Source organism: Mastigoproctus giganteus, chromosome 10, assembly GCF_048544385.1.
Source record: "Mastigoproctus giganteus isolate SK-2022 chromosome 10, ASM4854438v1, whole genome shotgun sequence".
NCBI lineage: Eukaryota > Metazoa > Arthropoda > Arachnida > Uropygi > Thelyphonidae > Mastigoproctus > Mastigoproctus giganteus.
The window spans coordinates 32,501,495-32,514,806 of record NC_143584.1 but is presented as its reverse complement, the minus strand read 5'-3'; the positions used below and the strand labels follow the sequence as shown (position 1 = coordinate 32,514,806).

General features: G+C 37.5%; 1 protein-coding gene across 1 annotated transcript; it reads right to left on the bottom strand.

The window, feature by feature from the left end:
- Positions 1 to 1,186: 1,186 nt before the first annotated feature.
- On the bottom strand, positions 1,187 to 7,476 carry LOC150078943 (uncharacterized). Its single transcript, XM_090382896.1, has 2 exons — positions 7,360 to 7,476; positions 1,187 to 2,281 (listed from the first exon to the last, which is right to left on the bottom strand). Exon 2 carries the CDS (start codon positions 2,180 to 2,182, stop codon positions 1,187 to 1,189), a length of 996 nt encoding a protein of 331 aa, XP_090239022.1. The 5' UTR covers positions 2,183 to 2,281; positions 7,360 to 7,476.
- Positions 7,477 to 13,312: the final 5,836 nt, after the last annotated feature.

Sequence of the window (13,312 nt, the reverse complement as noted above, 5' to 3'; positions counted from 1 at the left end):
CTTAGGGAAAAAAACAAAAAAAAAAAACCGCAGTTGTATTTGAACCTAAAGTTACTATTAGTTAATATCAAGAAGAAGGGAGTTACATTACTTGCGTTTTTATTGCACATAATAGAGCTTCAACACATACATGAAATATTTAAAAGAGAAGGTTTTACCCCATTATGGAACTTACCTTTATTTATGAGATGCAGAATTAGTTCTTTGCGAATTTTCTGCCGTTCAAGGTCTGATAAGCTGTTTAGGGAATTAGTATTAGCAGTTGCAAAGCATCGTATTGAGCTGTCATTGGTGTATATTATAATCTGCAAAGAGTCGACATGTATGGTTAAATGCACAGAATTTTGAATGTTATAAGCGGTTCATATGTATTAAATTTTTTGAAAGTTTGCATTATTGATTGTGTTTTGCTTATTGCTTAGTTTAGGAAGTTGCAAATTTTATTTGTAGTTTCATGAAACTTGGTTTACGAAATTGACGTTAGTTTTGTTGGCTTGTTTCAATAACTTGGTTTAATGTGTGCTTTACGTGTCAAATGGTTGCTGTTGCTCAATACCCGACATGGAACTCAGGAGCTACAACCTGATGTAATAATAAGATGACTTTCTTTTTTCCGAGGTTACATGCATTCAGATTCCAGAACTGTGGTTTGTCGTGAATTCCTGTCTTAGACATATATCTCATTTGACTTTGTGATCTGAGGGGCGGTAATAATTGAAGTTTATTGTATACAAATAAAATTCTAATCAATACTGCTTCTTCAATATCTCTCGAATATTCTGCAACATAAATATAATTTCAAATTATTCAAGAGACGTTAGCTACGCTACGCAGATTGTATCCAATCGAACTTCTTCAAGGTTACCTCTCAAAAGACACTGTGGAACAATTGAGACTATTTGTTGGTAGTGTGATGTACCACATTTCATGAAATAAAGGAAAGAGAATGACAAAGTTTCAAATTCTGATTTTTTTATCGATTTATTAATACCTTTATCTGAAACGTTACAATAGTATTTTATCTTATTTTATTACAGAATGCAGTTTGTATACTTCACACTGTAACACTGTGAGACAGACTCTGGTAGTAAGTTAAAAAATTTTGTAAATGCTACCGGTATCTATGAGAAAAATCAGTTCATTGATTCTTCTATTTTCTCTAAAAAAAAAAACTGGTTTCCAAGAATTAAGACATTACGCATTGTCCTTGAACAAATTTCTGTCCAGGAAGGCCGCACGTAACTTTCCTGCATTTCTTGGACAACGGATCAATAGCCTCGCCACAGGGACAATCGCTATCCTTTCCCACTTCGCAGCCATTTCCAACGTTGAAATCCATCAAGATACCTAAACTATCTACTGCTCCTTTGGAAAGAATTTTATCGGCGCACCATAAAGGCGAATCTTTCAGGCCGTTGCAGCGAGCACAATTAATGTTGCGGTACCGTCTTTCGTTGGTTGTTACTGGATCTCGATAAGTATAGCAATCGCCAACCACAGTAAGATTTCTATAACGAGGTGGACAGGTACTTATCTCGGATCTGTTACAGGTTCTTTCAGTAGCATTCAAGTTGCCGGAGGTGGTTCCAACGTCGCAATATAGAAACGCTGTCCGATTTTGCGTATGGTCCCGGATTCGCAAACCCCATAACCGCGCAAGTGGATCGTAGACGATATTCTCTTTGATGTATTTGTCTGTGAAACTTTCATCAAAACAATCCACAAAAATCTTCCAAGAAGCAATATTTCTACTGTCACCATTGCACATAGCACAATAATAATTCTTGTAAGTAATTCCACTATCCTTGCTCACAACTGGAACGTTGCCAAATGGATCGATTTCAAAAGCCATTTCTTGCGAACAATTCTTTTTTATTTCGAAATCCCTCCAGTTTGGACTGCAATCGCTGATGGCTAACACATCCTTAGTGTCAGACACTCGGATGCATTTAACCTCAGCACGTTTCAACACGATTGACCGATAAGGGGAATCAATACAGCAGTCTCCAAATGTCTCACACAGTCTGTCGCATTTACAGTTAACACTGTCCAAAAATTTGCCAATGCATTTATTGTTACAGCGAGTATTATTTTCCACAGAGTTATCTTCCTGAAAATTTATATTGCATGCATGAAACGAAATCAAACAAATTAAACATAATTGTTTTAAGAGATAATCCATGGTGAGTGCCTTAATGTGTATTCATTGGCATCGAAACAATCCAGCAAAGAAGAGCCTTTTCTGAGCTGTTGTGTCACTTGGAGATCGTACGCAGTATTCCTAAAGAGAAAAATTTGTTTTAATTAGCATTTTGAAATAAATAAACTTCTGAAGTAATAGTATATAGAAATCACTAGGTGATCGAAAAGTAAGACCACTCGAATGTTTGTTTGAAAAATATTTATTCCTGATTTTCCAAGTTTCGAATGCTTAAACAAGGTATTTTTAGAAAGAAGGAAATGCTTATAACTATCCTAGGTTAGAGAAAACTCGTGTGCCCTTGCAAGTGAAGAGTGCTGTGGTCAAAATGATCGCATCTGCTAGGTACAACAATTATAGGCACATTAGGTTTAGATGCTGTTTGCTAACAGGTAAGTGGGCCATGGTCGGTGCAAAAGTAGAGGGAGAAATTTGTCTGTGGTATGTGGCTGGAAAGCATTCTTCTGCAATCCTTCAGGATGAGTGTATGAATGCGCGGCTATTGGTTAAGGATGGCACCAAAGGAGATGAGCGTTTCCTATAGCTCAAGGATGTCCAGCACTCAACCCATTCTTCTTTATTGTGCAGTCCGCGGCCAAGCAGGTAGCTTTAAGTGTTATGTCCTACTCAGTACCTCTCCCCAAGCTTAAACTTAGTTAGTTGAGCGATAAAAGTTATAAGACAGATGTGCCTTATCGCGAAAATCAGCAGCAAAGGATACATAAATATATATTTAAGGTTGAAATGATGAAAGTAGAGAAGAGCGAATAAGTGGAGGTGTCAATTATGCAAGGTCCCAAAAGTAATGGGAAGAAGAAAAATGAAGTATTGAAAGTGGAAGATAGAGAAAGAATGAGAAAAACCTAAACGATTTGACGAATTAAGTGAAATTTACAGGCTGAATTGATAAGCCGATTGGAGGAAAGGAAACTGAAAAGTAAATACTCTATGATTAGTTAAATATACAAGGAATAGCAAGCATCAGATAAAAGGTGGAAAGGTTTTGATTAAAAATAGTCCAAAAAAGGGAAAAGAAAAAAATATATATCAGATGCAAGCTGAAAATATATATTGATACATGATGCAAAGACTTTTTTTTTTAATTTTTCAGCTTGCAATAAATATTAAATTTCGTAATTTTTGTAGAAAGGATTGTAGCTATGGAATGTTATTCATGAAATCCGGTCAGTCTCAACCAGAAGACAACTTGCATCAAAATTCCCCACAGGATTACTAAAGGCTAATTTCAAGAAGAAAGTTACTTCTTTCGTAAATCAATTTCTCGCAGATCAAAAACAAAAATCAACATTTTCTTTCAACTCTCTGCATAATGATCCTTTGTGATATTGAAGAACGTCACAGACGATGTCAAAGATCGTCCGGTATATGATTCGCAGCCGTCGATCTGGGAAAATAACCTCTCGTCAGCATGCTGTGCATTCCTCCCTGTTTTTCACGTTTATGTTTGCACTAGTACGATCATTTCCGAATGCACCACATCAGTAGCTTAACCCCTTGGAATGCCACGGCATTCGCACTGTGCACGGCGGTAATTACCACATGAATTTCTGCTCGGTCTCTTGCTTACTAAAGCCTTTTAGTGAGCAAAAAACGATTCATTGATCGAATCTTCACGACGGGCCACTTTTGCGTTTGTAGCACCATTTTGATTCAGCTGTTGTGGCATTCTTGCAAGCAGCTGTTGCCCCCGACTGGCGCTGGCCTCCCTCCACCTGTTGACGCGTTCAGTGTTTAAATCAAATTAAAGGTCGTTCTCATATAGACTTATGAATAGCTTTCCAATACGCCCCCATATTATTATTATTATCATTTCATTCGCTATCACGTAGGGTCGAGTCAGCAAGGCTTCAGTCTTCGGCAAGTCTAGTCTCCCGATCAGCAGATAATTATGCCAGTGTTAAGATGTTTTGTGGTATGATTTCTGTGTCCATGGCTTGGAAACCAAGTTGGCAAATAAAATGCCACTGCTCAGCCATTTATAGCTGAGCAGTGATCCTGGTTAACGTCTCAGGACCCAATTCTCTAATCCTAGGGAAGCTTTGATAGTAGTGTCCAGGGCAGACAACCAAATCTGAGATGGATAAATTGGATTCATTAAGTCGTCACATGCATTAACTTTCAATTTTCAACCAAAGTAAAACTCTATATTTTGTTAACGCGAAAATTGCCTATTATAATTTGCCCACAATTTACAAACAAACACAACTAATTTCTTTAGCCTCATAGTCCTAATTTCTTTAGCTTTAAACACTAGCAATGACAAAACACTAACTGTTACTCCTCTACCATACTGTTATTGTGTCTTGTTCTTTATTTTTCAAATGGATTCGCTCATCATTGAGGAAAAAAAGGAGGTTTAAGGAACAAAGCCACAAGTTGTGCGTCCATATTTGGTCCCAGTAACAACTCCGATCCTTCAATGAACACTTTCTGCGAGTTCCTTGTTGCAGGAATCTGAATCTGTTCCTCCTCCTGTTGAAATGCCAGCTCTGTTGTAAGGGGGGAAGGAAATATTACGTTCTCTCCGATCTGATGCAAAATTTCAGTTAATCGAATCCCATTAAACATCTTTAGGCGTAATTTTTATAGACTATCAGAATGTGGACATGACAGAACTGTCTAGGATGTCAGTGTACGATTCGACTTGATGGTTGTTAGCGGTATAATTAACCGTAGGAAACCGAACCACAAGATGCGCCTCTCACACCATGACCAATGCGTCTCGAGCGTCACTGTACGCACAATAAACCGCAATAAATAGCGTTTCCCTGTAATTCTCCAAATTTACACTGACAGAGCTACTCACCTGACTCATCACTCAATATGACTTGTTTCATGGATCAAGGCATTGCGATAGGCACTACTGAAAGACTCCTGGAATCCATTGGTCTGATGCAGGGCTTGTGTACAGCAGACTTCCGTGAAAATCCATGTTGTGCAGTTCGTGCCTATCATTGATACACTTGTGGAAACTGTGTCGCATGGAACATTGCGTCGCACACAGTGACAAACTGCTAACATGGGATCCATCTATTCCTCTTTGAAACATCATGCGCGCCTTTTGATTGCTTGCTTGTGCTATCTCTGCTATTTCGTGCACACGTCTAGATCTGTTCCAAATCTGCTTATATCGCGTTAGCATCGTTCACTATACTGGCAAGGGTATCCCACTATTTTTGGTAATGTAGTGTATTTACGACACGAAACAAGCCTCGGAGGCTTAAAATTGACGTTCCTCATATGTGCACTATTCGGAATTAGCGAAATAGCTCAGAAGAGTAAGAAAAGATTCTACTATTTCAATTTGGTAAGATGAATTAGAACCTCCTAGAGGGCAAAGGTTACAATCGCTGTCCTCCGATATTGTGTGGAATAAGTCTGGGTTGGAATCCTATCTCGACGGGGAAAGATTTCTTATCTACTCTTCAGTTTCGAATTACTTTCCTATTATCAGATTTACAGCGTTCAGGTTGTAGCGCTGGCTACATCGGATGGTGTTGTAGAATAGGAAATTCTGTGTTGCAACATGCTTCAAAAATACTGTATTTATTTATTACTTCGCCAACTATTTCAAAAGCGACTTGGCAAACGCAGAGAGACGAATAGTTTCCCTGCATAATGATGAATTGTCAAGGATATATTCTTCCCATTTTGACGGTTCTTTGAAAACGATTAGAGGTAATTCTACAAACCCGTTTCTGCTTGTACAGGGAAATATTCTCATATTTTGTGATATTAAATTACTGCCAGAGTGAGTTTATTCTAGCTTCTCAAAAAAGAAAAATAAGAAAACGTTTATTTCTTCCATATTCTAAACAAGAATCAAGCTGAAACTTGCTTCCCATATACTATTTGCATGTATACATACACTTTTTTCATTCACTTTTCAAAGACAGCAGTCGTGTGTATCTCGTTTGTTCGGAATCTCCTTTGTGCAAAAGTTTTTAACCTCGAGCTTTAATTTTAGAACAGATATGAACAAGTGAGATGATCTGAAAAGACAATTGAATATAATGGCAACTTTAAATCATTTTTTACATCTATACCAGTTAAAAATAAATAATAATAAGTATATGTGCAATCATCTATAAATCGAAACATTATTTTACTTCATTCCCCAACTCCCTGTGAGTGTTCTTAAAATCATGAAATTGTTTATTTTCTAGAGCAATAGTGGTTTTCCCACTTGTGGTTCGTTTTAGAATGGTCTGGGTTAGAATCCTATCTCGACGGGGAAAGATTTCTTATTTCTGACTATCTTAGTCAGCCAGAGCAGAGAATTTCTAAAAGGCCTCAAATCGAATAACTCCTCAGGGAAGAGATGAGTTACTCTGGATATTCCATCCAACCCAACATGTGAATCAGCCTGCTTTTTTGCTTTTTTTTTTTTTCAGGCGCATAAGAGAAAAATACGGGAGTTGAAAACCATGTTATCCTCTCTTGTATCCAACTGACTTTGTGAAAAAGGTCCATAAAAGAACCTCACGTCATTGAGGGAATTCGAACACGGGTCTTTTCCACCCGATGTCGCCAGGACCATGATTATATAAATTGTGCTGTCTGCAATTAGCCGTGGACACAGTTATACAGATATAATGCAAAGGAATAGTATATTTACTTTGTGTAATGCCTTCATAAATCGTAATAACAATACCAGCATAAAACAAGGAATTAAAAATAAAACGTAACTATTGGGTAATAAAATTAATAATCTATTTAAATACAGACCACGACTAACTCTTAAAGCAATAGAAACGAACCCGCGGAAGTTTTAACATACCCACTTGACAATACATAGTATATCCGTATTGTCGATTTTAGTATTTCCATTGTATTGTGCCCTCGTGGATAGCGCAGTTGATAGAATCTCCATACTCCCCACACCGGGTGGGAAAAACCCGAGTTCGAGTCCCCTCGATAACGTGAGGAATTTTTACTGGCCTTTTTCACAATGTGGCTGATTTCATCGCTCTCAGGTGAGGGTAGCATGATTTTTCCTCCAGAAAACCTGGGATTTTCATCCAGCAAACAAAATCGGCCACAGATCACACGCAATTTACAGATATTCTAAATATTTGTTATTCACAAGGACTTACAAATGAATCAGTCATCAAAATAAAGATTTTCGACACACTTACCTTCAATTGTTCATTCCAATTTTCCCAAATTTCGAGTTAACTCCATTTGGAATCCATTTTCAGTTGCATCTCAAGGCTCGTGATGGGAATGTTGCTGCTGCTCTTACAACTACATAATATCTATTTAAAATCGTATGCAGGTAACCTGCTTTTCCTGGTATGAAATTACTGAAGCGGTGAACCTATCAAAACAAGGGAAAGTGAAATACAAGATGACGTCAAGAGATACATTATCTTAGACATGTTCTTGGCAACTTTCCTTCTGTCCCATGCACGTGTCAAGGCATGCGCACAATTCTAACATAACAAATTCGTGGTTGGTATAAGAATACATGTTTCAGCAGGCCAGTTAAGTCAGCATCTCCAAGAAACCAATTCTAAAGAGCTGAAACTTTGATTGGTCCCACTAATTAGAAAGTGCACAATCTCTTTCCATATACTTAACAAATAATTCCGCCAAAATGTTTAGATTTGACAAATGAAAATTTTCTCTGTTCAAATACGAAGTTACATATCAATTCACCTATTCTCAGGAACTTATGAAGAAGATTAAATCCAAAATTTGAAACTCAGAATAGCCAACTACTTTTAAGAAAATAAAATCATCACATAAATAAGTTCGAAAACAGCACTAATCTAACAGGAAAGGAAGAACAAAAAATCCTTTTAAAAACTTTACTACGCCCTGTTTTGTCTTCAAATCCAGACGGAAATAAAACTTAGAGGAAGCCTTCTTTAGAAGGTAGAGTTGTGTAGATAAGAATGCCCACGTTTTAACTTTCTGGTTTCCTCGAACATGAATCACATTCCCTGAATCAGTGTTAAAATTATCTTAGCTTGGATCCTTCCAGTGCACTGGGCAGTTTTAATATCAATATCGGCAGTGAAAACCCGAACTAGATCTTCCCTTACGAATTACTAAAACAATTTTTACATACATGTTTGTTCATGAACTTGTATAGCCTTTGTGGATTAATGATTTCTGTAGCCGTGTGTTTTATAATTTGCAGGACAAGAATGGTGATTTGAATAGATCTCAGCATGAGTTCTTTAAGTAGAGGTCACGCTTGACCAATCTGATAAATTGCTATGATGTAGTCATTAAGCATTTGGATTTTAAACAATTTTAATATTATATATCTAGGCTTTAGTAAAACTTTTCATATGGTTTCCTGTGGAATTACTGTGAGACTGTTTGATTCCATACCAACAATATTTATCCAATAATATTACTGCTGTATAAACTGAAAGAAGTAGAAGTTTAATTTACTGATAAGATCCAACGCTGGATGGCTAAAAGATAGGAAACAGAGGATTGTCACAAACGGTGAGTTTTCAGGGTGGACCAGCGAAACAAGTGATGTTCCTGAGGGATCAATGTTGGGTTTGTTCATGAATGATTTTGATAACGGTATCCATGGTAAGCTCCCAAAATCCGGCCGGGCAATGTTGCTTCAGAAATACTTGGATGGTTCCATATGTGATCTGAAAATTGGCAACTAAAATGCAGTATAATTCTTCTAAATGTAAGGTTTGTGAAACAGAAATGCAGGAGTCATGTATAACATAAGGAGTTAAAAGCGGTTTAAGAGAGAAAATACTTAAGTGTTCAGATTCAATCTGACATAATTTTCATTGCAATATAGAGAGGCACTAGGTAGAAACATGGTCTCGTGGTCATGATTTATAGGGACGCTAGTAGACAGAAGAATATCATTATATCTTTCCATCCCTCTTTATATCCCTCTTTCCAAGGCGATGGTTATACAAAAATTGAAATACTGTATTCGGGTCTGGAGTCCGCGCCAAAAAAGAGAACTTCTAGAGAGTAGTCAGAAAGGGCGAGTAGATTGGTGGAGAGCGTAAAGCGATACCTATATGAAGAAGCTTTCAAAGTACGGACACAAAGAATCACAACCAGACATCTTTAGGGAGAATATTTAACTGAGTTGTAAAAAGCAATGAATGGATTGAATAAAATGAATAAGGAAGATCTGATCACCCTCGTTGGAAGAAAAGAAGGGGATACAAATATAAAATCCCAAGGTATAACAAGATATTTGATCTCATAAAATTCATCCATGAGCAGCAGGTTGTTGAACATAGGAATAATTGCCTCCGAACGTTGTGGAGGATAAATGAATAGTAAATGAATCTGAAAATTAATTCAGCATTCTTATAAACACAGGCCTTATGATCTAAGAAGATAAATCCAAAAATTTTAAACTGTAATAAATGTATCTGGCTTTCGATTCCTCTTCATTTTGTACTTTCCCGTCAGAATGAGAAGAACATTCGTTCTCTTTATTACTCCTTTTTATATGGTTAAGATTATCATACGGGAGTCAGCAAACTGACAAGAATATATACACAATTCACGGACACATTATGTTGACGTCTCATAGGCTTCTTTGCTTTGGAGTAAATCCCAGACGATTCGACTTATGCCCCCTTTATTAAAAAAGCCAAATGACTTAATAGGAAGAAATAATCATATCTCTCAGAGAGAAAAGTATATGTATCTAACAGGAAAGAAAAAGAAATTCCTTTTAAAAACGTTACTACGCCTTGTTCTATAACATAGAAGAAGCCTTCTTTTAAAAGGAAGAGGTGTGTGGGGATAAGAATGTCTCACAGTTTATCTTGCTGGTTATTTACTGATAAAGGAATCAAGCAATCACTAAAACAGTATCTCGTCTACTGTCCTTCAAGTGCATTAGGCAGTGTTAATAGCAATCTGAGTAGTTGTTGGGTTTTAGGAGCATTAACGTCTAAGGCCATATTGCTCCGTATATACTCTCTCTAAATTGCTTGTGTTCTGTGGTCGAATTTCTGTTTGCTGGACGAAAACCCGAGTTTCCAGGAGAGATAAAAACAATTGTTACTCGATCTCAGGCTACCCTCGCCTGAGACCGAGCAACTCGGCCACGTTGTGAAAAAAGTCCATAAAATTCCTCTCTGCATTGAGGGGACTTGAACCCAGGTCTTTTCCACTCGCAGTGGGGAGGACGGCGACTCTACCAACTGAATATGAGCAGTAAATAAGCGGTTAACATCTTCCCTTATGAATTATCTAAAATTCTTGAATACACCTTTATTCATTTTATATAGAATTCGGATGCCAGGAGTAGCGATGGACAGTGACCATAGACTAGTTGTAGGTGTGCTAGCGTCAGTGATAGAGAAAAATAAAAGAAAACAAGAGAGGTGGATTGAGATATGGAGGCTGAAAAACGAGGATAGATATAGGAAAATGTATAGAGGAAAGATAGAAACTGAGTTTGTTTGTTATTAGGAGCATTAGCAAATAAGGCCATATTGCTCCGGGAATATGCGGTGGTTATTCCCTTGACCTTTCCGTATTTAGTGGTGACGGACTCGAACCCCGGTCTAATCAAGGAGCGTGTATTACGCACTGCTGTTCCTTCCCACCTGGCTACGGAGGCGTAATAGAAACTGAGGCCTGAGAATGAAATACAAGGAGTAAAAGAGGAATTGGAAGAATTTTAAAAAGCTTTAGTTGCCCCTACGGTGGAAGTATGTGGGAGAACAAGAGGTTTGAGGTGCTGGAAAGAGACACGGAGGAGGAACGAATAGTTGATGAAGAGAAGGCAAAATGATTGGAGAACTGGTCGCACAATATGCTGGATCTTGGACGGGATCTGTGCATGGCTTATTGGATATTGAAAAAGCACATGATAGCGTAGAAAGAAGAAACATATGGGAAGCGTTAAGGAAAAAGGGATAGGAAAGTCCTTAATAGCGAGTATTAAAAGTTTTATACAGAAGGACTGAACGCTGTGTGAAAACAGTGGTTGGAAACACAGGCTGGTTCTAAATTAATAATGAACTGAGACAAGCTACTGCACTTTCACCTCTACTGAGCATACTAGTAATGGGTGATATTTATCAAATTCTGTGGAGACAAGAATACTGAGACAAAAAAAAATGAAAGTGATTGTTTACCGATGATTTGTTATTTTGTTGGAGAGGAGGAGGCACAAGAGTAGGTAGAAAATTGTATTTCTTTGCCTCCCTGGATGAGGGAGGCAAAGGAAGGAAGGAAGGAGGGAGGTGATTAACAGCTTTATTGAGGAAAAGAAGATATTTAGAGAGTACAGTGGACAAAGAAGGAAGAATTTATGGAGGAAAGAAAACCAAGGAAAAGGTTTTATAACTGTGTAAAATATCTAGTTTGCAGAAGGGAGAAATCTGAGAAGTGCAAGATGGTACAGTTTATTATGTACTTGTAATAACCTATGGAGCGGAATCATAGGGAATTGGGGAGAAGAATGTTAGCAGAATGCACGCAGTGGAAATGAAACTTCTCAGAGGGGTATGGAAAGACCGGGTGGAGGAGCGAGAAAATAACTACAAGAAATGATTGAGAGGAACAGACTGAAATGGTTTGCCCATGTGAAATAAATGACAAAGTATTATGTAATGACACAATAGCTGTGCGAAAAAGAGTACAATATACGTCGTCATTACCAAAGTAAGCACGCGGCACAATATTCAAAACTCACAGAAAATCAACGGAAGCTAAAATTGTAAAGTTTAAAACGTAATTGCATCATCACAATGCAATTTATTCGTTAAAATAAAAAATGATAATGAGGCAATTAACTAAAGTAAGCTTACGAATAGCTCATTTATTGGCCAAGAAAGGGAAACCATTTACCGATGGTGAATTAATTAAATCATGTTTGCTTGTGGCAGCCGAAGAAATGTGTCCAGAGAAAATGGATTTGTTTCGATCTGTCAGTCCTTCGGTGAGAACAACTGTTAGAAGTGTTGAGGACATCGCGAGCCACGTCAAGAGTCAATTAAAAGACAAGGCAAAATATTTCAAGTGGTTTTCTTTGGCTCTTGATGAGTCTACAGACATTACTGGTTCTGCCCAATTGTTGCTGTTTATTCGAGGAGTCAGTACTGAGTTATCGAGGTTACTTAAGAATTAGCTTCTATGGATAGTCTTCATGGAACAACTACAGGCGAAGATACTCAAGGAAGTCGAGGAAACGCTAACATAGTACAATTTGCAATGGAATCAGTTGATAGTGGTAAAAATATGTGTGGAACGGGGAAAGGATTAGTTGGACAAATTTTTAAGGCTTTTGAAGAAGCTAAATGTTCAAAACCTCTGGTAATTCATTGTATTATTCACCAGCAGGCTCTTTGTGGGAAACACCTCAATCTGTCATGTGTTATTGAACCAGTTGTGTCAGCGGCTGACTTTATTCGCTCTCGTGGACTTAACCATCGTCAGTTTCGTGATTTTTTTTGTTGTTCTATGAGTAGAATTACCCATGTAAATATCTTCGAGCTTGCTACCTGGCCCGCCGAACCTAAAAATTTTACGATCTGGCCCTTTCCAAAAAACGTTTGCCGACCCCTTCTTTAATATATGGGATCAGACACAACTTGTCAATGTAATAATCTTCTATTTTTTCCATGAATTAATATATTTTGTAGCTAATGGCGTGAAGTAGAATGAAAATTCATAATCATGTAATTTTTTAAGTCATTAGTTGCCTTTCATCACTCTTCCACGTGTTCAGCAGCTTTGAGTGAGATCGTTTTTATTAAACTGTGTTTGGGAACTATTATTGAACTGCTTCCTCTTCCTTGTAGTTTTTCGGATAGCTTTAACTGATATTTCACCTATTACTGAGCACATATTGATGAGAGATTCGGCCAATCTTAGATCACCTCATAATTTCATTTTACCAGATTTTAAGAATTTGTGGTGCATCGGATGCTTTTTTCCCAAACGAATTCTTATAGTATGCCACGTCTTTATAGCCTTTCTGTATTAATGATGTCTGTAGCAGGGACGCCGAACCTACACGCGTTGAATCCTGGATATGGACAATTTCTGGTAGGAACAGAGATGGATTTCAAATCCTTCAAAGAGTTTGCTGTCCAGTTATTTCGAAGACAATTAATCTTG

Coding starts and splice junctions, on each gene's coding strand:
- LOC150078943 (XM_090382896.1), bottom strand. CDS start 2,182: ATGGATTATCTCTTAAAACAATTATGTTTAATTTGTTTGATTTCGTTT.